At 46.2% G+C, this 26,063-nt stretch overlaps 1 protein-coding gene across 1 annotated transcript in view; it reads right to left on the bottom strand.

The window, feature by feature from the left end:
- Positions 1-25,676, bottom strand: part of TRPM2 (transient receptor potential cation channel subfamily M member 2) — a 262,145-nt gene extending 236,469 nt beyond the window's left edge. Inside the window, exons 1-2 of the mRNA XM_040357186.1 lie at positions 25,487-25,676; positions 9,065-9,150 (exon numbers count right to left, since the gene is read on the bottom strand). Of these exons, the coding sequence (XP_040213120.1) occupies positions 9,065-9,150; positions 25,487-25,636 (236 nt within the window). The 5' untranslated portion in view covers positions 25,637-25,676. The remainder of the gene's footprint in view (positions 1-9,064; positions 9,151-25,486) is intronic.
- Between the last annotated feature and the right edge of the window lie 387 nt (positions 25,677-26,063).

Here is a 26,063-nt window from a genome sequence, read left to right as displayed (position 1 = left end):
AATTACCAGGCCCTTCAGGTCTGGAATGGATATTAAGGGGAACCCCGCCGTAAAAACCCCCAAAAAAAAAGACGTGCGGTTCCCGGCAAATATCCATTCCAGGCCCTTCAGGTCTGGTGTGGATTTTAAGGGGAACCCCGCCGTAAAAAAATAAAAAAAAAAGACGTGCGGTTCCCAGCAAATATCCATACCAGGCCCTTCAGGTCTGGTGTGGATTTTAAGGGGAACTCCACCCCAAATTTAAAAAAAAAAATGGCGTGGAGTCCCCCTAAAAATCCACACCAGACCCTTATCCGAGCACGTTGACCTGGCCGGCCGCAGAAAAGAGGGGGGGACAGAGTGCGGCCCCCCCCCCTCTCCTGAACCGCACCAGGCCACATGCCCTCAACATGGGGAGGATGTCCCCATGTTGATGGAGACAAGGGCCTCATCCCCACAACCCTTGCCCGGTGGTTGTGGGGGTCTGCGGGCAGGGGGCTTATCAGAATCTGGAAGACCCCTTTAACAAAGGGGACCCCCAGATCCTGCCCCCCCCTATGTGAAATGGTAATGGGGTACATTGTACCTCTACCATTTCACCCCCCAAAAAATGTCAAAAGTGTTAAAAATGACAGTAGCCGGTTTTTGACAAATCTTTTAATAAAATCTTCTTTTCTTCTTTCCTTCGGGTTTCTTCCGCTGCTTCTTTCTTGGGTCTTCTCGTCCACATCTTGCCCGACGTGTTCTTCTATCTTCTCCGTCCGTCCTTCAGCCTTCTGGTCCCGCATCTTGCCCGTTGTCTTCTCCTGTCTTCTTCTCCGTCCGTCCGCCAGCCTTCTCGTCCACCTCTTTTTCTTCCCCGGACGCCGCGCTTGAATTTGATTTGGCCGCCATGTTGCGCTCCTGGGACCCGCCCCCCTCTGACGCCACAAGTAAACTCCTTAGAAGGTCATGTGCGTCAGAGGGGGGCGGGGTCACAGAGCGTCACACGGCGGGGGAATTCAATTTCAAGCGCGCCGCCCGGAGAAGAAGATGCCGCCGCTTCCAATTGAAGTTCCCGCCGTGTCACACTCATGTGACCCCGCCCCCCCTCTGACGCACATATGCCACACGGGACTTTCATATGAGTTTACCTGTGGCGTCAGAGGGGGGCGGGTCCCAGGAGCGGGAACACGGCGGCCAAATCAAATTCAAGCGCTGCGTCCGGGGAAGAAAAAGAGGTGGACAAGAAGGCTGGCGGACGGACGGAGAAGAAGACAGGAGAAGACAACGGGCAAGATGCGGGACCAGAAGGCTGAAGGACGGACGGAGAAGATAGAAGAACACGTCGGGCAAGATGTGGACGAGAAGACCCAAGAAAGAAGCAGCGGAAGAAACCCAAAGGAAAGAAGAAAAGAAGATTTTATTAAAAGATTTGTCAAAAACCGGCTACTGTCATTTTTAACACTTTTGACATTTTTGAGCAATGACTGTATTCTTTATAGCCATGAGTACTTTAAACTTCCTTTTTTTTGTTTCACTTCAGAAATGACATCTTGTACAGGGACAGTTCTAAGCACGGGAAACATGCGTGTAAACCCCCTCCCCCCTGTATGAAATTTAAAGGAATATTTCACTTTTATTATTTCACTTTAACCACTTCCATAACGCGCCTATTCTGGCACTTCTCTCCTTCATGTAAAAATTATATTTTGTTCCTGGGAAATTAATCAGGACCCCCAAACATTATATATAATTTTTTAGCAGACACCCTAGGGAATAAAGTGACGGTAATTTTTTATTTGATTTCCAACGGTATTTGCGCAATAATTTTTCTAACGCCTTTTTTTTTTGGCCCAAAAAAAAACACGGTTCATGAATTAAAAAAAAAAAACAGTAAAGTTAGCCCAATTTTTATGGATAATGTTAAAGATGATGTTACACAGAGTAAATAGATACCTAACTTGTCACGCTTTAATATTGCACACACTCATGGAATGGCGCCAAACTTCGGGACATAAAAATATCCATAGGCGATGCTTGTTTTTTTTTTTACAGGTGACCAGTTCAGAGTTACAGAGGAGGTCTAGGGCTAGAATTATTGCTCTCGCTCTAACGCACGCGTCAATACCTCACATGTGTGGTTTGAATGGTGTTTACATATGTGGGCGGGACTTACATGCATATTCGCTTCTGAGTGCGAGCTTCTAGGGACAGGGGCGTTATTTTATTTTTTTGTTTGTTTTTTTTACCTCATATTTTTCTTCTTGCACTTTTTTGTCACTTTTTTTTATTTTGGATCACTTTTCTTCCTATTACAAGGAATGTAAACATCCCTTGTAATAGGACTAGTGTGTGACAGGTCCTCTTTATGGAGAGAGGCGGGGTCAATAAGGCTGGAAAGCATGGTATTGAAAAAAAAAAAAAAAGATCTCATGCTTTCAGCTGCAATCATGTTCGTTCAGCACAGTGGTGTAGTGTATAGCACTTTGACCTAGCAGCAAAAGGGTCACTGGTTCGAATCCAGCCCGTGACACCATCTGCATGGAGTTTGCATGTTCTCCCTGTGCCTGCGTGGGTTTCCTCCCACAATATAAAAACACGCTGTAAATCGGATCCGGTCTAAATAAGCCCTAATATGCAGTAGTATATTTAGGTTTTGTTCTGCCCTAGGCCTGACTACATATCTGCACCTCCTAATAGAAAAATGACCCACCCCTTCCTGTCAAGGTCACACCCTGTTTTTGTATGACCCGCCCAGGAATTTTAAGGGGACCCACACACTAGTTCTGGGGGGGAGGGGGGCACTGGATTCCCTTAACCACTTCCATACCAGGCACTTACGCACCTTCCCGCCCAAGCCAATTTTCAGCTTTCAGCACTGTCGCACTTTGAATGGCAATTGCGCGGTCATACAACACTGTACCCAAACAAAATTGGCGTCCTTTTTCCCCCACAAATAGAGCTTTCTTTTGTTGGTATTTGATCACCTCTGCGATTTTTTTTTTTGCGCAACAACTAAAAATTTTGAAAAAAAAAACGTTTTTATTTTTTTCGGTTAATTTTTTTGTAAATAAGTTTTTCTCTTTCAATTACGGGCACTGATATGGCGGCACTGATGGGCACCGATGAGATGGCACTGATGGACATCGATGAGGTAGTACTGACGGGCACAGATGAGGTGGCATTGATTGGCGGCGCTGGTATGCGGCACTGATGGGCACTGATGGGCACTCATGGGCGGCACAGATGGGCACTCATGGGCGGCACTTATGGGTGGCACTGCGTTTTTTTTTTTTTTTTTAGAGCTCTAACCAAAAATAGAGCGACAATTTTAAAAAATAAAGAATTATTTTTACTTTTTGCTATAATAAATATCCCCAAAAATATATATTCTAAAAAATAAAAAAACCCTCAGTTTAGGCCGATACGTATTCTACATCTTTTTGGTTCCAAAAAATCGCAAATAGCGTTTAGTGTTTGGTTTTGGCAAAAGTTATAGCGTCTACAAAATATGGCTTTTTTTTGTTTTAACTAGTTATTGCGGCGATCAGCAATTTTTATCGGTACTGCGACATTGTGGCGGACACATCGGACACTTTTTTGGAACCATTGGCATTTTTCTAGCGATCAGTGCTGTAAAAATGCATTGCTTACTATAAAAATGCCACTGGCAGGGAAGGGGTTAACACTAGGTGCGAGGGAGGGGTTAAATATGTTCCCTGGGTGTGTTCTAACTGAAGGGGGGGTGGGACTGACATGGGTAAATGACAGATCGCTGTTCATGAAGGGGAACTCCAGACCCCAAAAAAAAAACGTGGGTTCCCTCCAGGTGCATACCAGGCTCTTAGGCTTGGTCTGGAACATAAGGGGTTAAACCCGCGCAAAAAAAACAGCGTGGGGTCGTCCCCCCCAAGATCCAGACCAAGCTCTTATCCCAGGCACGCAGTCTGGCCAGACAGGAATGGGGGTGGGGACGAGCAAGCGCCCCCCCCCCTTCTGAGCCGTACCAGACCACATGCCCTCAACATGGGGGAGTGTGTGCTGTGGGGGAGGGGGGCACTGCCCCCCCACCCCAAAGCACTCTTGTCCCCATGTCGATAGGGACAAGAGCCTCTTCCCGACAACCCTGGCCGTTGGTTGTCGGGGTATGCGGGCGGAGGGCTTATCAGAATCTGAGAGGCCCCTTTAATAAAGGGGCCCCCAGATTCTGGCCCCCCACCCTATGTGAATGAGTATGGGGTACATTGTACCCCTACGCATTCACCTGGGGAAAAAAAATGGAAACAAATAATACACCACACACATTTAAAAATTAATTTATTAGTCAGCCGGGGGTCTTCTGCCGGGGCCCCCCACCACCACCCCATTAGGCCCCGGGCTTCGCCATCTTCTGCCGGAACCCCCTTCACCAGTGAGGGTCCTTGCCTTTGGGGGAGGGTCCCGGGCTTTGTCGGTTTCTGCGGGGGGGTGCACTTGCACCCCACCCCCGTCTTCAGCGCCGTAATTCACCGGGACCCCCTTCACCAGTGAGGCTCCTGCCTTTGGGGGAGGGTCCCGGACTTCGTCGGTTTCTGCGGGGGGGTGCACTTGCACCCCACCCCCGTCTTCAGCGCCGTAATTCACCGGGACCCCCTTCACCAGTGAGGCTCCTGCCTTTGGGGGAGGGTCCCGGGCTTCTACGGTGTTTTCCGCCGGGGGGCGACACCCGCGGGCTTCTGCGATGCCTTCCGCTTCTGCCTGTCTCCTCCGCGGAGCACAGGGCTTGTCTCCGCTGTGTTCTCCCTTCTCTTCCATTCGATGTTGACACGACGAGGTCCGGCGCTGGAATGCCGTCTGAGCAGCGGGCATGGACTTATATAGGGCAATGCCACCATGTGACCTCAACCCATGTGACATCACATTCCCATCATGCCCAGGGAATGTGATGTCACATGGGTTGAGGTCACATGGTGGCATTGCCCTATATAAGTCCATGCCTGCCGCTGACACGGCATGTCAGCGCGGAACCTCGTCGTGTCAACATCCTATGGAAGAGAAGGAAGAAGACAGCGCAGACAAGCCCTGTGCTCCCGGGGCAGAAGAAGGAAGAGAGAAGAAAGAAGACGGAAGAAAGCCCTGGCTCCGCGGGGGAGCCAGGCAGAAGAGGGAGCAGAGAAGACAGAAGAGAAAAGACCGGGGAGTTGGCGCACCCCCAGCAGAAGACCAGGAAGACCGGAACCCTGGCGGAAGGCACCGGAAAGACCGGGGGCTAGGCGCCATCCCCCGGCAGAAGACCCCGAAGTCCGGATGCCCCCCCCTAATGTAAAAGAGCTTAAATGGGGTGGGGGCATCCGGCGGAAGGCTCCGGAGAGGACCGAGGGATGGCGCCCTCCCCCGGCAGAAATCACCGAAGCCCAGGGTCCCGGCAGAAGTTCTGGAGAGAAGAAACCCCCCCTTGTAAGAGAGCTAAAGAAGAAAGGGGGGGCTCCGGAGCTGATTAATAAAATATTTTATTCTGTGTGGTGTTTTATTTTACTTTACACTTTCCCCCATGTGAATGGGTAGAGGTACGATGTACCCCATACTCATTCACATAGGGTGGGGGGCCGGTATCTGGGGGCCCCCTTATTAAAGGGAGCTCGCAGATTCCGATTAGCCCCGCCCGCATACCCCGACAACCAATGGCAAGGGTTGTCGGGAAGAGGCTCTTGTCCCTTTCGACATGGGGACAAGAGTGCTGTGGGGTGGGGGGCAGTGCCCCCCTCCCCCACAGCACACACTCCCCCATGTTGAGGGCATGCGGTCTGGTACGGCTCAGGAGGGGGGGGGCGCTCGCTCGTCCCCACCCCCATTCCTGTCCGGGCCAGACTGCGTGCTTGGGATGAGGGCTTGGTTTGGATCTGGGGGGGGGGAACCCCGCGCTGAATCGGCGCGGGTTTAACCCCCTCACGTTCCGGACCAAGCCTAAGAGCCTAATGTAGCCCTGGAGGGGGACCCGCGCCGATTTCAAGTTTGAAATTTGGCACGGAGTTCCCCTTCATGGCTGAAAACAGCTCGGAGATTCCCGTGCGCCGCGTCACGCAGCGCATTCACGGGTACGCCGCTTGGTATTTACCAAGATTTTCACGGCGTACTGACAAGGCGCACGGGAAGCGCCGAAATTTCTCTCTGTGCATGCCCAGTATGCAAATGAACCTCCCGAGGTTCAGGCGCACTGTGCAAGCGTACAGGGATCTGTTTTCAAAAAACACTTTCCCTTTCAATTCGGCCCGCCAAACACATTCAAACACATATTTCTTTAGTAAATGTCAAAACGGCTGCTACTCCTGCTTTTACTCCATGAGTCATGGAGTAAAGGCTTGGTAAATCAGCCCCTATGTATAAACAGCGCTTACTGAATATATAAAATAGCAGGTAGAAAATAATATAGTGATACACCAAAAATACCCCTTGTGCAAACTGTCATATCCCAAAAATTTAATTAAATGTGTATGTGCACAAAAACATACCTAACTACATGCAAAACATCATATAATAAACATTTCAGAATCAACATTACTAAGTGCAAATATGATAATTGTGAAGAGCAAAGTTCTTAATAGCATCCAAAATAAGGAATTCCTCCTTCCTCCGTGAATAAAAAGGAAGGTTTCATTATGGCCCCAAAGGAGTCAACACCATGGGAAGATAAAGTATAGGTCTGCACTCACCGGACGTTGTTGATCCCCCTGTCTTATGACAAGAGGGATCAAACAGGCCATCTACAGATGTCACACTGAAGATGAAATGCGTAAGCCTGGAACGCTCATTGCGCTACGTCACGTACAGGTGGAACACATGCTGACTCCAGTGAGAGTCTCGATGTTCCCATTACCTCCGCTGCACAGTGTGGTTGGTCGCAAATGAGGCCTTTTATATTTTTATTTTTTTTGTATTTGCCTAGCCCATGGATGCTTTTAGTTAATCTTCCTCAACAATTTAACACTATGAGGAGTTTGCCCTCTCTTTTTTCTTCCTGGTGTCGCTGGTGACACCTTGCATTGGAGCGTCAGCTGGCTACTGTGAGAAGGATCCCTGTGGAATCAGTTACCCAATAAGCCTTTTTGATGCCTATTCCAGTGAATGTGGACCTATACCTTATCTTCACATGGTGTTTACACCTTTGCGGCCATAGTGGAACCTTCCTTTTATTCACGCAGGAGGAATTCCATGTTTTGGATGCTATTAAGGACTTTCCTTTGGGAATTTGCACTTCACTATTATCATATTTGCACTTAATGTTGATTCTGAGATGTTGATTATTTGATGACTCCACAATATGCCAGGCATTCTAATACATCTCACTGTATCCACATCTTGGGAGATACCCATCTGTCTTTCACTTTTCCATGCATCCACACTCCTAGTGCCCCAAGTGACGTAGTAGTACCTTTAAAATCAAACATAGGGCTTTTCCCTGTAAACAAGCAAACACAAGAGCAACCATAATAACTGCTGTCAGTTACACAAAAAACTCAAGAAGCACAAAGCATAAAGCCAAAAAGACGACAAACATTTCAGCAAAACAAAAATAAACGGATATCATGACAATGCTCACCCATCCACACACATCAGGAGGGGTCGTATTGAAAACAATTGGGATCAAGATAAGCTTCAGAGCTGGGAACCCAGAACAAATATACTCTCACGCCAAGACCCAGTTGATCCGTCTTAGATACGCCTAATTTAAAAAACAACCAATACATTGAAACAATTAACATATCTGTACTACAAACCATTTGGTGGCACTAATCAGCTTGCCAATATGCAAAGTACCAAAAAATGCCAACACAAATGCTACCCGAAATAACGCCACTTACAACCATGAACATATGGAAGGTAGCACCTGTAGTAGGGAACACAGAAAGCCTCCGACACCGGCCAGCGTCTATCCAAGGGTCGCCAACCTCTTCTATAACCTTGCAAGGCTTGCCTAACCAATAAATGCTTGGTATGATCCAGAGGACCCAACAGCCTAAAAAAAATCTAGCTAGCTTACAGTTCTTGAAAGTCCTTGCCCACTCCATAACACTGCATCCTATAAAATAAAGTACCAGGAATTTTTTATCTTCCTCAGAGACTACACTGCCTATTCCACTTACTAAACTGAACCATTCCTCCAACACCTAGGAGTAAACTGACTGCATAGTCACACTAACCAAATTATCAATGCAGATCTGCTGTCAGTCTAAAGCAGTGTTTCTCAATTCCAGTCCTCAGGCCCCCCCAACAGGTCAGGTTTTCAGGATTTCCATTATTTTGCACAGGTGATTTGATCAGTTTCACTGCCTTAGTAATCACCACAGCCTTTTCATCTGAGGGAAATCCTGAAAACCTGACCTGTTGGGGGGGCCTGAGGACTGGAATTGAGAAACACTGGTCTAAAGCAATCCCCCAAAGCCATTTTGGACAAGGACTTTGAGTCAATCTGCTCCGGGTGCCAACATACAGGACTTGCCCCACTGAAACCCAGAGAGAGCATCGGCCAATGAGTTAGTGCAACCAAAAACATGAACAGCATCAATAAAAACATTCAAACACACACACAGGACAACACCAACTGATAGCACAATACACACTGATGTCCCCACCAACAGGCCGACCATGCATTTCACTCTTAGACCGCGTACACACGGTCGGTCCATCCGATGAGAACGGTCCGAAGGACCATTTTCATCAGTTAACCGATGAAGCAGACTGATGGTCTGATGTGCCTACACACCATCAGTTCAAAAACCGATTGAGTCCAACGTAAAACACAACGACGTGCAGAGAAAAATTAAGTTCAATGCTTCCAAGCATGCGTCGATTTAATTCTGAGCATGCGCAGGTTTTGAACCGATGCTTTTGCGTACTAACCATCGGTTTTGACCTATCGGTTAGGCGTCTGAAGGATAACTGACCGATGGGGCCCACACACGGTCGGTTTGGACCGATGAAACTGAACTTCAGTCCGTTTTCATCGGTTTTGTCCGATCGTGTGTATAGGGCAATTAGACTCTCAGACTTAGGGATTGTGGTATGAACTGACCCTAAAACTATACCTAAAACTATATACTGTATATTATAGTACGTAAAAACTTACCTGGTGTGAGAAATTTTTGAACTTTCCACATAATATGTGCATTCTTTCTTTTTAATGTTTTCTGAAATCCAGGAGAATATATTTTCCTGCAATAAATAAGTATTATTCCAATGTGCTAAACACAAATTATGTTAATATTTTGTTTGTTCATAAAAATACTGGTATTAAGCTTTTTACTTTATTAAGTTTTACTGGAAGCCCAATGCCCCGGAAGTACTAATAAGCAAATAGCAATTACAGTCCCAAAGTCATGCTTATCCCCAGTCCCTCCTCTCTCCCACCTCACTATTGTACACTTAGGTCATCCAGTAGAAGTTTGGATAAATAGTAATGGGTGAAAGGTGGGTGTACAAGTGCAGGGCTGTTTGGGGGCTCTGCCATGTCACCCTACCTACAGACATACAGAAATATAAAAACTGTTCTAATGTATAGTACATCTAAAGCTAAAGCTTTTTTTTTTTTAACTCTCAATAGATTTCACTTTTTTTGCTTGCTCTTTGTGTTCCCATTGGGAAAAGTTGTTTTCACTTACTGTCTTGGAGTCGCACAGGAAGTAAGGGAATAATATCTCTATAAATATGACAAAGTGCATCTTAGGTGACACCAGAACAGGTTGTCTCATTGGAAGGTTTTACCTCAACTCCTATTTTGATAACAACTGCATTTAAAAAAAAATTCCCATCACTTCCTAATAGAGACACAGACAACTATACAAACTTTAAAGGGTTCCAGCTCTTCTTTATTTTATAACATGGACAATGCAACCAGGATTGAATCTCCCTGCAACACACCTATTGTAGGAGGAAGAGTAAAATCTATACTAAGTGGCCCCTCATTAACCACTTAAGACCCGGACCAAAATGCAGCTAAAGGACCTTGCCCCTTTTTGCGATTCGGCACTGCGTCGCTTTAACTGACAATAGCGCGTTCGTGCGACTTGGCTCCCAAACAAAATTGGCGTCCTTTTTTTCCCACAAATAGAGCTTTCTTTTGGTGGTATTTGATCACCTCTGCGGTTTTTATTTTTTGTGCTATAAACAAAAATAGAGCGTCAGTTTTGAAAAAAAATCAAGATTTTTTTCTTTTTGCTATAATAAATATCCCCCAAAAATATATAAAAAAAATTAGTTTTACTCAGTTTAGGCCGATACATATTCTTCTACCTATTTTTGGTAAAAAAAATCGCAATAAGCGTTTATCGGTTGGTTTGCGCAACATTTATAACGTTTACAAAATAGGGGATAGTTTTATTGCATTTTTATTTTTAATAATTTTTTTACTACTAATGGCGGCGATCAGTGATTTTTTTTCGTGACTGCGACATTATGGCGGACACTTCGGACAATTTTGACGCTTTTTTGGGACCATTGTTTATTGTGAAAATGACAGTTGCAGTTTGGGAGTTAACCACAAGGGGGCGCTGATGGGGTTATGTGTTCCCTGAAGTGTGTTTACAACTGTAGGGGGGTGTGGCTGTAGGTGTTACGTCATCGATTGTGTCCCCCTATAAAAGGGATGACACGATCGATGCAGCCGCCACAGTGAAGAACGGGGAAGCCGTGTTTACACACGGCTTTCCCCGTTCTTCAGCTCCGGGGACCGATCGCGGGTCTCCAGCAGCGATCGGGTCCGCTGGTCCCGGAGCTTCGGACCGAGTCGCGGGAGCGTGCCACGGGCGTGCGCCCGCGACCCACGGCTGGGTACTAGTACAGGACGTACCTGTACGTACATGTGCCCAGCCGTGCAATTTTGCCAACGTATATGTGCAGGAGGCGGTCCTTAAGTGGTTAACATAGGGATGACAGAAGTACATGTACCCTTACAAATAGGATTATTAAAAGACTTAAAAGCAACATGCACTAATTTAACAAAAAAGGCCACATTTCTGCATAGATTTACTTCAGTAGCCTTCATCACGCAAGAGGATGCTAATATTATTGTGCAGTGAATGGACCCAGACCCTCCTTTACCTATTGATATAGATAAACTTTTCAAAAATGTAACCCCATTCTCCACTACACTACATACTATGTTATCATGCAAACAGGCCCCAGGAGAAGACTTTTATACCTTTGTGAGAAGATTACACAAGGCCTGTGTAGGTTCCGGAGTTGACTCCGATGAACTATTTGTATCCACTTGGAGATCCCAAGATTACTCAATTGATCAAATTGATTAATGTGAACTGGGCCAAGATGTCTGCTAAAGCTTTTCTAGAAGATGTACAGCAATGGGCAGCATCTGGAATATTCACCACTAAAAGCGGTGTATTCCCATTTTTTCCCCCTACTTCTATTCCGGAACCAAACATAGGTCCGGATAGTTTAATGCTTTATCAAAATAACCGTAGACTGAATAATTTTTCATCAAGGGGGGGAGGTCTGAATAATCAGCAGGTGGCAGCCCAGTATAACCAGTATAACCAGCAGGGATGTTTCATTTGTGGAAGTTTAAATCATTGGAAATCAGAATGTCCACAGAATATAAACCTAAACCTCAATATGAATCCTCGTTATATTTTGATTCCATTTTGAGGCAGGCTACTTTAATGACATCCCCGAAGCTGGTTGAGTGGAGCGACTCCATGTTAGAGGCTTTTCAATATCTAATTAATTCCCTAGCCTCCGCCCTGCACTTGGATTACCCTTGTATATGAAAAACCTTTCTTGTTGCACTGTGTAGTCTCAGGGGATGCTTTTGCAGCTGTATTGGCACAAGAACACGGGGGCAGTCAAAGACCAGTCCAAGAAATTACCCAATCAGGTGCAGGGAATGCCCAATTGTCTACAAGCCCTGGCAGCCAGTGCTATGGCAGTAAAAGAGGCAAATAAAATAACCTTAGGAACGCCATTGACCCTTTACACAACGCATTCAGTCACTTCCCTTTTACAAAATATGTCTACCCAACATATGACAGCACAAAGGATGAGTGGATATTAAATAATTTTGATGAACACAGCAAATTTGACAGTAAAATCATGCTCAGAAACCACCCCAGCAATAAGAATGTTACATTCCCTGATGAATCGCCCAGAGGCGATTCAGTTCGCATGCGTTGCGCTATACAAGTCATTCATTCATTCATTCATTCATGAAAATAACCGAGGATTCGCAGAATCTCCCAATTCTACATGATTGTAATCAAACATGACATGACACTACATCACCTAGGAAGGATCTTACCGATATTCCTAATGAAGGGTATCTAAATGTTTATGTAGATGGCAGCTGTACTAGGCCAACTGACTTTACCTTCCAGACAGGTTATGCTGTGGTAATGTTACCAGATATAGTAATTGAAGCGAGGCCTTTGGAAGCTACATCAGCTCAGCAAGCAGAACTTATTGCTTTAACCAGGGTATGCCAACTTTTTGAGAACCAAAATGTTAATATCTACACTGACAGCAGATATGCCTTTGGGGTTGTACATGATTATGGACTGATTTGGCAAAAAATAGCTTATCGATCAGTGGATAATAAGCTAATAAACAGCTCATCGATGAGCTACTGAAAGCCCAACTCTTACCTGCAAAGATTAATGTTATCAAGGTAACCGCTCATACATATGGTACAACTCCAATAGCAAGAGGTAATGCATTAGCAGACAAAATATCCAAGCAGGTAGCACTCCAAGCCGCACCGAAGACAACAACTTTGTTTTTAATGCAGGATTTTGATTGCCCGGATTTTACAACGGTAGTTACACAACTTCAAGGTAAGGCAAGCAAGCTGGATCTGACTTTTTGGGAAAGTGAGGGATTGGAAAGGGATCATAATGGTCTGTGGACTACGGCAGATGGGAAATTAGGAGTCCCTGAAGCTGCGGCTCCGCTATAATCTCCTACTTACATGGGCCTGACCATATAGGAAGAAAAGCCACTCTAGCTCGATATAAAGAAGCTTTTGTAACTAGGAAAATTTCAGATATTGTCCAAGCTCTGATATATTCATGTCTCACATGTGCCCAAAATAATGTACAAGGAAAGGCACATGGAAAACATGGGCATATGCCCCCACCACTAGGCCCTTTAAAAAAATTTGCAAATAGATTTCACCCATATGCTTAAACAAAAAGGGAATCTTAAATATCTGTTAGTGATCGTTGACAGGTTTTCAGGATGGGTCGAAGCAATCCCTACTACAGGAGAAACGCCCGGTATCACAGCTAGGGCCTTAATGAATCATTGGATTTGTAGGTATGGACTCCCACAAATAATTTCCTCAAACCAAGGCCATGCCTTTACCTCTAAACTCACCCAGCAACTGATGAAAATGTTAGGCTTTCAATGGAAACTACACATAGCTTACCATCCCCAAAGTGCAGGTGTAGTAGAGTGCATGAATTGTAACATAAAAGACAAATTAAAAAATGGCCACCGCTGGAACTTTGAGGAATTGGTTGCACTTCCTACCAGGAGTGTTATTCCAAATATGTACTACTCCAAACCCAAAGATGGGCTTGTCTCCATATGAAATCCTTATGGGAAGGCCAGCACAAAAAAGACAGTATAAGAAGGGTGAAGAGACTAACCTTTATTCTCACCACATAAAACATCTGGTAAGTGCACTTACTGAAAATTATGATAAGTTTGCTGTCACCTTTCCACCTCTTTCTACAGATCCCACACATCCCTTCCTACCAGGAGAACGTGTGTTGATCAAACAACTCGCTGCCGGGCAAAAGACAAGACCAATCTTCCAGGGACCCTTTGAAGTACTTAAAGTGACGAGGACAGCTGTACTCACTGGCCAGAGCCCACAATGGATCCATGCATCACGTCTAAAGAGAGCTCCAACACCACCTATATCGTCCCCACCCAAGGATTCAGAAACATAATCCCGGATATCCTGTGAGTTGAATGTGAAAGATGGCTAAACAATTATCCAGAACCACCCTGTTGGCAGGATCCTCAGAATGACACAGATCTGGAAAGAGCTGAATATTACTTTTCCAGCAAATGGTCAGAACTTTCCCCTATCGAAAAGGACTTGAATTTCCCAAAACATTGGTCCCGGTCTAATTTGGTTGCATTGGTTCCATTACACCGCCCCCTGAACTACCACCTCATTATTCCCTCTTCACTCCCCAGAATGAACTCCCAAAGCAACTCCCAGCAAAAATACATAAGGAAGAGAGTGCAGAAGTTAAAATGGCTTTAATGTTTCAGAACAGATGGTACAATGAGTGATCTAGGTTCTTAACAGAACAATGATCAAAAGGAGGGGTTGATAGGAAAGCGGGGTTACCCTTTATGATATCATATCAGCTTTATATTAACTTTCATATTATGCTTGCTATCGTGAACTCTTATTAACTAGAGATGGCCTGGCGGTTTGCTCGGTGGTCGTTTTGCGGCGAACTTTGCTTGTTCGCGGTACGCCAGACAGGCGGACATCTGGCAATATTCACGGCGGTCCGCCATTTTACATTGAGAAGAACTTTGACCCATGACACATCCATCAGGTGGTGCAGGACAGCCAATTGAGACATTTCAGCACATGGACATACCCCCTACCTTATAAATAGACCTGATCTGGTGGCCATCTTACATACATGTAGGGAGAGCTTGCTGTTTGGAGCAGGGACAGGCTGTATTGAATCAAATAGCTATCTAATAGGTCAACAAAAGTCCTCTTAAGGTATAGGTGTTTTACTTGCTGTGCAGTATATAGGTGTAATACATTCATATACGGTACTTTTTGTCAGTGTAGTGACAGGAAGTCCGGTAAATCTGTGGGTGTTGTCACAGACGGGACATACATTTCTGCCTTGTTTAGAAAATACACCAATTGTTATTAGGCGTCGGCTGAAAATGTAGCCAGAAAAAGGTCTAAGGGCGTTGGAAGACTTCAGCTGTTCAGAATGAGGCAATTAAGGCCTCTATAAGTATTCCAGAGGATTACCACTGATTTGCTGCATGCTGAGGCTTTCTGAGTGAAAGAGAGCAGTAGCTGAAGGTCTTCTCAGGAGGTGAGGAGAGGATTGATTTTTCTGTGTGATAAAAATCAAGAGACTATTGTTTTTCTGCTGTATGACCAGCAGTGTCTGCCCAGCACTAGGCTGTACCAGACTTCATTATATAGGTTCCTGTGTGGTGAAGATAGATGCCCCAAGTGGCCAGGGTTTATTTTATGTTTGATTTTGTTTATGCTGTTTGAATGCTTGCACTTGTTTCCAGAAAGATAGAAGAATAAACCAAAATCTTTGTTTTCAACCGTCTTCGACTGCCTGTCTGTATAAATTCAGTGTGTAGTGAACCCTGGCCTCTCCAATAGGGTGTTGAAAATGACGGACAGCGCTGGTCTTATGCCCTCGTGGGTCACCGATTCCAGGACCCCTCTTATCCTAATGTTGTGCCTGCGTCCTCTGTTGTCTAAATCTTCGATTTGCCTGTTCATATCAATCAGGTGTTGCAAGTGATTGGCCGAGATATCGTCGAGTCTGAGCAGGGCCCTGTCTCTCCTTTTACCAGCACGCTCCGTCACAGCCATCTGCTCAGAGAGCCTAAGCAGTTCAGTTTTGATGTCCGTGATGGCTATGGAGAAGGAGTTTTTAATATCTGCCGCAATGTCAGTCATTGCAGCGTATGTCAGGGGGATATCTGCCCGTTCTGTACCTTTCGATGAGTCCTCGGACGCTGAGAGGGAGACCTCATCGTCCTCCAGGTCCTCCACCATGTTCAGTCTGAGCGGCGGCGCCATCTTGGAGGCCTTGCTGTTGCCGCTGAAGCAGAATTTACTCAGGTTTGTGGGGGTAATTTTCCTCTTAGGGGTGTTCTGGGAGCGCAGGGAGCGGTTGTGTGATCCTCTCCTGAGTTGGGAGGACATAATCTTCTAAAATCCGGCCGGTTTTAGCTCTCGGGTCCCACGGGTTGTCGGAGCTCCTCTACACCGCTGCCATTCGCATCGCGCGTCAAGCCACGCCCCCCAGTGTGTAGTGAACCCATCCAAGGGGTCACACACCCCGCTACCGAGCTAACCCCTTACACATGGTGGAGAATGCGGGCAGTTAAAGTTAACCCAAAATGGAGGAGATACTGAAACAGCTGGCTATAGCAAATGCAAATCAACAGCAGGTTTGCAGCGGAGCCTTGCAGCTCAACAACAGGCTCACGCAGCTCAACAACAGGCTCACCAAGAGAGCATGGCAGCTCAACAACAGGTTTACCAAGAGAGCATGGCAGCTCAACAGGTTCACCAAGAGAGCCTTGCAGCTCACCAAGAGAGCATTGTAGGCTTGGAACAGAGACACCAGCAGCAAATGGAGGCCATCGTGAAACAGCTTCAGAGACAGCAGACCGAGGCTGGGAGTCAGGCCAGTAACATACCGACTTTTCGGGTACGACACTTATTGCCAAAGATGACTGCAGATGAGGACCCTGAGATGTTTCTGACCACGTTTGAGAGAGCAGCGGAACGAGAGAGTTGGCCTAAAGAACAGTGGGCTGGACTAGTGGCCCCCCTATTATCTCGAGAAGTCCAAAAGGCATATTTTGATTTGGAGCTTGTAGACGCAAAAAACTATGATCGATTAAAAGAGGAAATATTGGCACGTTTTGGTGTAACCCTGGATGTCCGTGCTCAGCGGATCCACAATTGGAGTTATCAGCAGAGGAAGCCACCGCGGTCACAGATGTATGACCTTATCCATTTGGCTAGGAAATGGCTGCAGCCAGAAACTCTGTCCGGACCAAAAATTTTGGAGTGAGTAGTCATGGACAAATTTCTTAGGTCTCTTCCTAACACCCTGCAGAAATAGGTGAACCATGGTGGTCCAGAAACCGCAGAGAAACTTGTAGACCTGGTCGAAAGGTACCTAACAACAGAGAATTTGTCCTCTTTGACCAGAGACGCACAGACTTTTCACCCCAAGACCAGACCCTCCCCACCTATAGGTAAGACTGCATCAAGGGATGGGGGTGGAGAGAGGTACCAAGGAGCAACTAGAGGAATTATCGGGAATACTGCTAATGTTTGGCTAGAGCGGCCTGGAAGACCCATCCCACAGGAGAGGACCAGAAGGTTGATTTGTTACCGTTGCTGGGAAGAGGGACATGTAGCAGCGGTTTGCCCAGCGGGTGATGAACCCATGCAGTGTGACTTTCTGACAGAGAGACGACAGTCCCTTTTTGCAACCACATGCCCTGCAGTAAAGGGAAATGAGAAACCTTTATATAGAATGTGCTTAGATGGTAAAAATGTTGTGGTATTGTTGGATTCAGGTAGCCTGGTCACCTAAGTGAAAAGTGATCTAGTGGTGGGAAAAACCTTACATCCGAGGAAAATGGCTGTAGTTTGTGTACATGTGGACACTTGAGAATATCCGGTGACTACGGTTTCCTTTGAAACCTCCCTCGGTAACTTGTGTCACCAGGTGGGTTTAGTTCCCAAACTGCCACATGACGCCATTGTGCGAAGGGATTTCCCAAAATTCTGGGAACTCTGGAACTGCCCAGATTCCCCAGTAGGTGGTTCTTCTGAGTCTGAACCATCTACTCCAGAAACCTATAACTGTGAGGATTCTCCCGAGTTCCCATTCTCAGTATTAGCAGGGGAAACACCAGTCCCTATGGAGGAGCCTGCTACCTCAGAAGGGGAACAGCGGCCGATAGGGTTTGATGACCTCGAGGTGCACAGTGACAAATTTTGTCACTGAGCAATTGAGGGACCCCACATTTCTAAGAGCCCGGGAGAATGTAGTGAAGATAGATGGGGAGTTAGTTAACCCTGATGAGAGGGTTGCCCTCCCTTACTTCATTATTGAAAGGGACCTGTTATATCGAGTGTCACAGAGGATAGAGGACACCATTGAGCAACTGGTAGTGCCTAAACCGTACCGCAAGATGGTTTTGGAACTGGCCCATGGGCACATTTTTGGGGGACATTTGGGAGCCTAAAGAACCCGGGAGAGGATCACCCAGAGGTTTTATTGGCATGGGATCACTAAAGAAGTGGAATTGTACTGCTCTTCCTGTCCAGTGTGTCAGATTACTGCACCCATGCCACATTTCCGCAGTCCGTTGGTACCCCTGCCCATTATCGAGGTCCCTTTTGAGAGGATCGCCATGGACTTGGTTGGCCCCTTACTGAAGTCCACTAGAGGGCACCAGCACATCTTGGTAATAATGGACTATGCCACCCGGTACCCAGAAGCGATTCCTCTCCGAAACACCTCTGCTAAAACCATTGCCAAAGAGTTGTTTCAGGTTTTCAGCCGTGTGGGTCTTCCTAAGGAAGTCCTAACTGACCAGGGCACCCCGTTTATGTCTAGGGTGACCAAAGAACTTTGTAAACTCCTGAAAGTGACCCAATTACGTACATCAGTATATCACCCTCAGACAGACGGGTTAGTGGAAAGGTTTAATAAAACCTTAAAACAAATGTTGAGGAAAGTGGTGGATGAAGACGGAAACAATTGGGATTATCTGCTCCCTTATCTGATGTTTGCAATAAGAGAGGTTCCCCAATCGTCCACAGGGTTCTCTCCGTTTGAGCCACTGTATGGGAGGCACCCTCGGGGCCTACTGGACATTGCCAGGGAAACATGGGAGAGTGAGAGTTCCCCTCATCGAAGTGTGATTGAACATGTGGCCCAAATGCAAGACAGAATTGCCCAAGTGATGCCGATTGTGAAGGAACATTTAGCCCAAGCCCAATTGGCTCAACAAAGAATTTACAATCGTGGGGCCCAGGTCCGTTCCTTTGCACCTGGTGATAGGGTGTTAGTGCTGGTCCCCATGGTCGAAAGTAAATTCCTAGCCAAATGGCAGGGTCCATATGAAGTGTTGGAAAAAATGGGAGTGGTGAATTATAAAATTAGCCAACCGGGAAGACGAAAACCTGAGCAGCTCTATCACGTGAACTTGCTGAAACATGGAAGGATAGAGAGTCCTTGGTCGCTAAGACTACCCGATTTTATGCTCCATTTAACCTGGCTGTCCCTGAAGTTGGGATAGCGGAGACTCTATCCAAAGCTCAGAAACAGGAGGGTAAAGAATTTGTGCTCCGTAATAAGGAGAAGTTTTCAGACCTGCCAGGTTGGGTCTCCGGAGTTGAACATGACATTATCACCAAACCAGGGGATAAGGTCAAGTTAAAGACTTATAGAATTCCAGAAGCCCGCGAGAGGCAATTCGCCAGGAAGTAAAACAAATGGTTGAGCTGGGGGTGATAGAAGAGTCAAATAGTGATTGGTCAAGTCCCATTGTCTTAGTGCCCAAACCAGATGGAAGTTGGCGGTTTTGTAATGACTTTCGCCGCCTGAATAAAATCACTAAGTTTGACACCTATCCTATGCCCCGCATAGATAAACTGATTGATCGCCTAGGCACTGCCCGGTACATGACAACGTTAGACCTGACCAAGGGTTATTGGCAAATTCCTCTCTCGGAGTCGGCCAGCGAAAAAACAGCATTTGTAACTCCAGACGGATCTTTCCAATATCGTAGGATGCCTTTTGGGTTACAGAATGCTCCCGCCACATTTCAAGGCACCATGGATAAGACCCTTTGACCTCATCGAGCCTATGCTGCTGCATACCTTGATGACGTTGTCATCCACAGTGAGGATTGGGAATCACACTTGCCAAAAGTTCAGGCTGTGTTGGATTCCCTCTGGAAAGCCGGGTTTACGGCCAATTCAAAAAAATTTACCCTTGGGCTAGAAGAGGCAAAGTATCTGGGGTATACCATTGAAAGAGGTCTAATCAAGCCCCAAATAAAGTTGAGGCTATTCAGGATTGGCCACGTCCCACCAACAAGAAACAGGTTTGTGCATTTTTGGGGATCGCGGGCTACTATCGCCGCTTTATCCCCCATTTTGCCTCACAGGCTGTTCCCCTGACCAATTTGACCAAAGGGAAGGAGTCTGTAATGACCAAATGGACTCCCAAAGCAGAAACAGCTTTTCAGGCTTTAAAACAGGCCTTATGTAGTCAGCCAGTTTTAAATTCGAATGATTTTTCATGGGACTTTGTGGTTCAGACAGATGCGTCAAATGTGGGCTTAGGAGCTGTATCATGCCCCATTGAAGTGGATGGCACAGAACAAAGAGACCAAAAGGAGAATAAATAGGTGGTTCCTGGCCCTCCAGGAATTTAGTTTTGTGGTAACGCATCGCCCCGGTGCTAAAATGGGGAATGCAGATGGGTTGTCCCGAGTGCATGCCTGCCTGGCAACCTGTGTCCCAACCCTAGGGTTGAAACAAGAGGGGGGGTATGTGACAGGAAGTCAGGTAAATCTGTGGGGGTTGTCACAGACGGGACATACATTTCTGCCTTGTTTAGACAATACACCAATTGTTATTAGGCGTCGGCTGCAAATGTAGCCAGAAAAAGGTCTAAGCGCGTTGGAAGACTTCAGCTGTTCAGAATGAGGCAATTAAGGCCTATATAAGTAGTCCAGAGGATTACCACTGATTTGCTGCATGCTGAGGCTTTCTGAGTGAGAGAGAGCAGTAGCTGAAGGTCTTCTCAGGAGGTGAGGAGAGGATTGATTTTTCTGTGTGATAAAAATCAAAAGACTATTGTTTTTCTTCTGTCTGCCCAGCACTAGGCTGTACTAGACTTCATTAGATAGGTTCCTGTGTGGTGAAGATAGATTTATTTTATGTTTGATTTTGTTTATGCGGTTTGGATGCTTGCGCTTGTTTCCAGCAAGATGGAAGAATAAACCAAAATCTTTGTTTTCAACTGTCTTCGACTGCCTGTCTGTATAAATTCAGTGTGTAGTGAACCCATCCAAGGGGTCACACACCCCGCTACCGAGCTAACACCTTACAGTAGGGACAGGTTGCTGTTTGGAGCAGGAACAGGCTGTATTGAATCAAATAGCTATCTAAAAGGTCCACAAAATTCCTTTAAATTACTGGTATAGGTGTACTACTTGCTGTGCAGTATATAGGTGTAATACATTCATATACTTTTTGTCAATGTAGGGACATGTTGCTGTTTGGAGCAGGGACAGGCTGTATTGAATCAAATAGCTATCTAAAAGGTCCACAAAAGTCATTTAAATTACTGGTATAGGTGTACTACTTGCTGTGCAGTATATAGGTGTAATACATTCATATACTTTTTGTCAGTGTAGAGACAGGTTGCTGTTTGGAGCTGGGACAGGCTGTATTGAATCAAATAGCTATCTAAAAGATCCACAAAAGTCCTTTAAATTACTGGTATAGGTGTACTACGTGCTGTGCAGTATATAGGTGTAATATATTCATATACTTTTTTTGTCAGTGTAGGGACAGGTTGCTGTTTGGAGCAGGGACAGGCTGTTCTGAATCAAATAACTATCTTAAAGGTCCACAAAAGTCCTTTAAATTACTGGTATAGGTGTACTACTTGCTGTGCAGTATATAGGTGTAATACATTCATATACTTTTTTTTAGTGTAGGGATAGGTTGCTGTTTGGAGTAGGGACAGGTTGTATTAAATCAAATAGCCATCTAAAAGGTCCACAAAAGTCCTTTAAATTACTGGTATAGGTGTACTACTTGCTTTGCAGTATATAGGTGTAATACATTCATATACTTTTTGTCAGTGTAGGGACAGGTTGCTGTGTGTGGAGCAGGGACAGATTTTAGTGATACAAATCGTTACCTAACAGGTCCACAAAAGTCCTTTCAAGGACTGGTATAGGTGTACTATTGTTTGGTGTGCAGTATATAGGGGTGTAATACACTTGCTCCAAAACATTTTTTGTCATTTTTCAGAAACCGTAAAATGATGTGAAGCCCACACACGATCATTTTAAATGACATTTTTTTAAAACAACGTTTTTTCATGACAAAAAATGATCGTGTGTACGCGGCAAGACTAATGAGTCACATGACACCGGGGAGAAAATGTGTAATTGAGCCCAACTTTGAAATTTTCACTTAGGGGTGTGCTCAGTTTTGTTGCCAGTGGTTTGGACATTAATGGCTGTGTGTTGAGTTATTTTGAGGGGACAGCAAATTATTAGTTATTAGTTATACAAGCTGTACACTACTTTTCATTGTAGCAAAGTATAATTTCTTTAGTGTTGTCACATGAAAAGACATAATAAAATATTTACAAAAATGTGAAGGGTTTACTCACAGGTCCTTTTAGGACGCACATCACCAGCTGTAGACTATAGCTAGCATATTTCTCTGCCCCATCCGCTGCAGCGGGGACAAAAATATATAGTCCCTGCCACCCACATGCCCAGTGTCTAAATGCAAGCTTGTCAAAGCGACTAGCTCTACAACTTTTGCCTTTCCACCTGGTGGATTCTGAAGAATGTGCTGTACCACAATATCAGTTTCCCAGTAGCTATTTATTTTTATGTAAAGACATTCCAGCTCTCTACCATCACGTTGGAAGGCAATGTTGTGGCATCGTTGGGCAAGGCACTCAGCCGCAAAGTCCACGTTACTGCTGACACGTGGTCAAGCAAGCTTGGGCAGGGACGATGTATTTAGTTCACAGCACACTGGGTAACTCTGCCTGCAACTCGAAAGGATGCAGGACAGGGCTCAGTGCTGCAGCTTGCTGTGCCCCCATGTCTCCATACAGCTGGTGATGATGTGAGATTTGTCAGCTCTACTCCCTCGTCCTCCCATGCCCTTCTTTGCTGAATTGTCCTATGAACCTCAAGTACCCTCTAAGTGTTCAAAGAGCTTTTCAATGAGTCAGGCTAAAAGGTGCCATGTGGTGCTTCAGCTGGTGTGTCTAGGGAACAGGAACCACACTGGAGCAGAGATTCTTGCAGCTCTGCAGAGACAGGCCCAAAGGTGGCTCACGCCATGCCAGCTGGAGCCAGGAATGGGGGTGTGTGATAATGGCACAGACCTCTTGTCTGCCCTTAGTTAGGGAAAGTTGACACATGTGCCATGCCTGGCATATGTCCTCAATTTGGTGGTGCAACATTTCCAAAATAGGTGCCCAGGGTTGGAAGATCTACTAAAGCAGGCCAGAGTCTGTAGCCATTTTTGTCGGTCATACATAGCCAGTGCTCGGTTGGCTGAAATTCAGCGGGAATTCCACCGGCCTGTAAACCGCCTGATTTATGACATGCCCACCAGGTGGAACTTAACTTTGGCAATGCTGCAGCCACTGCACATGCAGCAGAGGGTTGTCAATGAGTACCTGTATAAATATGGCACACCGATAGGCTCAGGTCGGCTCGACTTTTTTTCCCCACGCCAATGGCTGTTCATAAAGGATGCATGCACTGTACGGTCACCATTTGAGGAGGCCACAAGGGTGGTGAGCTGTGACAATGCATGCATCAGTGACACAATCCCTGCTGTGTTCCTGCAGTAGCAGACTCTGCGTTGCATTATGAACAGGGCACTTGAGGTAGTGCAGCAGGATGAAGAGGAGGACTTCCTTTCCTCTCAAGGCCCATGTTATGCAGACACCATTGTTCCTATGCCACAGAACACACAAGAGGAGAGAGAGGAGGAGAAGGTGGAGGATTCTGGCAGTTTCGGAGGCATTGAAGCAGAGGAAGACATACGTCAAACAGTAAGAGATGGTTTTCCATCCCCAGAACCCTTGGGAGTAGTACGTGGCTGGCAGTGCCGACCCAGGACATGGTGCTACCTGGGACCAAGAATGAAATGCTGCCCCCCTCCAAGCTCTATCTTTGTTTTAGCTGTACTTTTCTGTCGCCAGCGGGGAGCTTTGGTGGGGCGGTTACAGTGGGGCTCTCTTTCTGGTGGTGCGGGTACAGCATGACTCCCTCTATGGTTGGTGCAGGTACAGCGTGGCTCTCTGGCTGGTGCGGGTACAGCATGGCTCTCTGGTTGGTGCGGGTACAGCGTGACTCTCTGGTTGGTGCGGGTACAGCGTGGCTCTCTGGTTGGTGCGCGTACAGCGTGGCTCTCTGGTTGGTGCGGGTACAGCGTGACTCTCTGGTTGGTGCGGGTACAGCGTGACTCTCTGGTTGGTGCGGGTACAGCTTGGCTCTCTCTGGCTTCCCCCAGCATGAGCACAGTATTCTCTTTTTTCATTTGTAACCCCCCCAGCAGAGTGCTTGCATGCTGGGGGCTTTAGCATGGTGTCTGTGGACATGCTGGGGCCGCCACTCTTAAGGGACTACATTTCCCATGATGCCCCCAGTCCCCAGAGTCTTCTGATTGGCCCTCTGCTGTGGCCAATCATGGTGAGGAAAGCAGGAAGCAAGGCGGCGGCATGGCGAGTCCAATTAGAGCTCTCTTCCTTCTAGCTCCAGCTGACAGAGAAGCGGAGGGGGTAATCGGGGGAGATATACAGTACAGACAGCCCATGGTTCTCCTCTCCCTGTCACAGCGCCTCTGCCGAGTTCTCTGGTAAATGGAGCAGCGACACTGTGACAGGGAGAGGATAGCCGCGGGATGTCTGTACTGTATATCTCCCCCGATCGCCCCCTCTCTGTCACCGGGGCCGGCCACAGCCGCACAGGCAGCTCTCTTCAGACCCACACTTCCCCCACGCAAGAGATGGGCGGACCAATTAATTGGCACGGAGGCTGAGTGCTGTGAATGCTGGGGCAGCCACGGTCTCTGACATCACTGGTTGCTAGGTGAGGGTTGGCAAGCAATTTTAGCAACCAGTGCAGGAGATAGTGCACAGCGCAACGCCGACCAGCATCTGCTCCACTCTGCTCTCTGCTACGAGTCTCCACTCATAAAAAAAAAAACATCTTGCTGGCCAGGCTGCCGCCCCCTCATAAATGCTGCTTGGAACCATGGTCCCATTGGGTCCCATGGTAGGGCCGACCCTGGTGGCTGGGAGGAGGCAGTTCCAGATACTGCAATCCTCAGTGACCCTGAGAAGTCTGCTTCTCATGCCTCCGCAAATTTGCAGTGCATGGGCTCCCTCATGTTTCAAAAGGACCCAAGAATACGTGGCGTAAAGAAAAAAGATCACTATTGGTTTGGCAACCCTCCTTGACCACCGTTATAAGGGGAAAGTCCCAGAACTCGTCCCATCCCCACAGAGAGTGCAAAAGATGAAATCTCTTTTCCCGACTGTGGTAGGTTACAGTGTCGTGGAAAACTTAGTTTTGAGGCTTCTGTTGGTCAAGAGAGGAGCGGTGAAGTAATGCATTTCTGATTTTTTACTGGGTCATTAGAATATACCACTGGCCAGACCTTGCCCAGTATGCTATTAAGCTGCTGGGCTTCCCTGCATCCAGCATACTTTACAAACTGGCATTCAGTGCTACTGGAGGTTTTTGTTACTGATCATAGAATGCGTCTGTCTACAGACTCTGTGGACCGTCTGACTTTTATCAAAAATTAATCCTCTCTACTGCTAAAAAGTTTTCATTTAAAAAGTGATGTCTGATGACTGTCTCTTTAGGATGCAGCCAAGTATGACAATTTTTACAAAAAGTGTGCTTAATATCATCATACAATGCATGCAAGGCAATTTAACATACACAAGGTAATTGGGTAAATAAATGAACATACCTTTTCCCCAGCAGAGGGTGAATAAAGAGTCTTTTTCTTACGTCTGATCTTGTTTGAATGTTTTAAGTTGGAAACCAGATGTGATATGCTTTTAGGCTGTGAGCTAAAGCTATCTTCATCCTGGCTTATGTTACCCTCTGTAGATGACATCAAGTTTTTCTCCTTTTCAAATTTAATGTGCTGGATTTTGTATCTGATGAAATAAAGAAAAACAAAATTGTATATTTTAACCATCAGTTTGACTCAGGCCTTGTTTACAAGGTAATGTACAGCACAAGTTGCAGATATCTACTCAGTTTAAGGAGAAAATGCATGAATGGTACAGCTCAATACATATTAGCACTCAATGAAATGTGTACTCACCGTGTATACTTGAGTATAAGCTGAGTTTTTCAGCCCATTTTTTTTTTGCTGAAATGCCCCCCTCAGCTTATACTCGAGTCACATTTTTGTGCCTGATCTCCCGGACTTTGGGGACCTGGTACTGGCCAAACTTGGCACACATATAGCCCCACTCTTCCTCTACAAGTGTGCAAAGTGTTTTGGCCGGGGAGCATCGATTTTTCAAATCGGGCAC

Source organism: Rana temporaria, chromosome 6 (genome assembly GCF_905171775.1).
Source record: "Rana temporaria chromosome 6, aRanTem1.1, whole genome shotgun sequence".
Lineage (NCBI taxonomy): Eukaryota > Metazoa > Chordata > Amphibia > Anura > Ranidae > Rana > Rana temporaria.
Note: the sequence above shows the minus strand (reverse complement) of the source record. Positions and strands in the feature narration are given on the sequence as shown.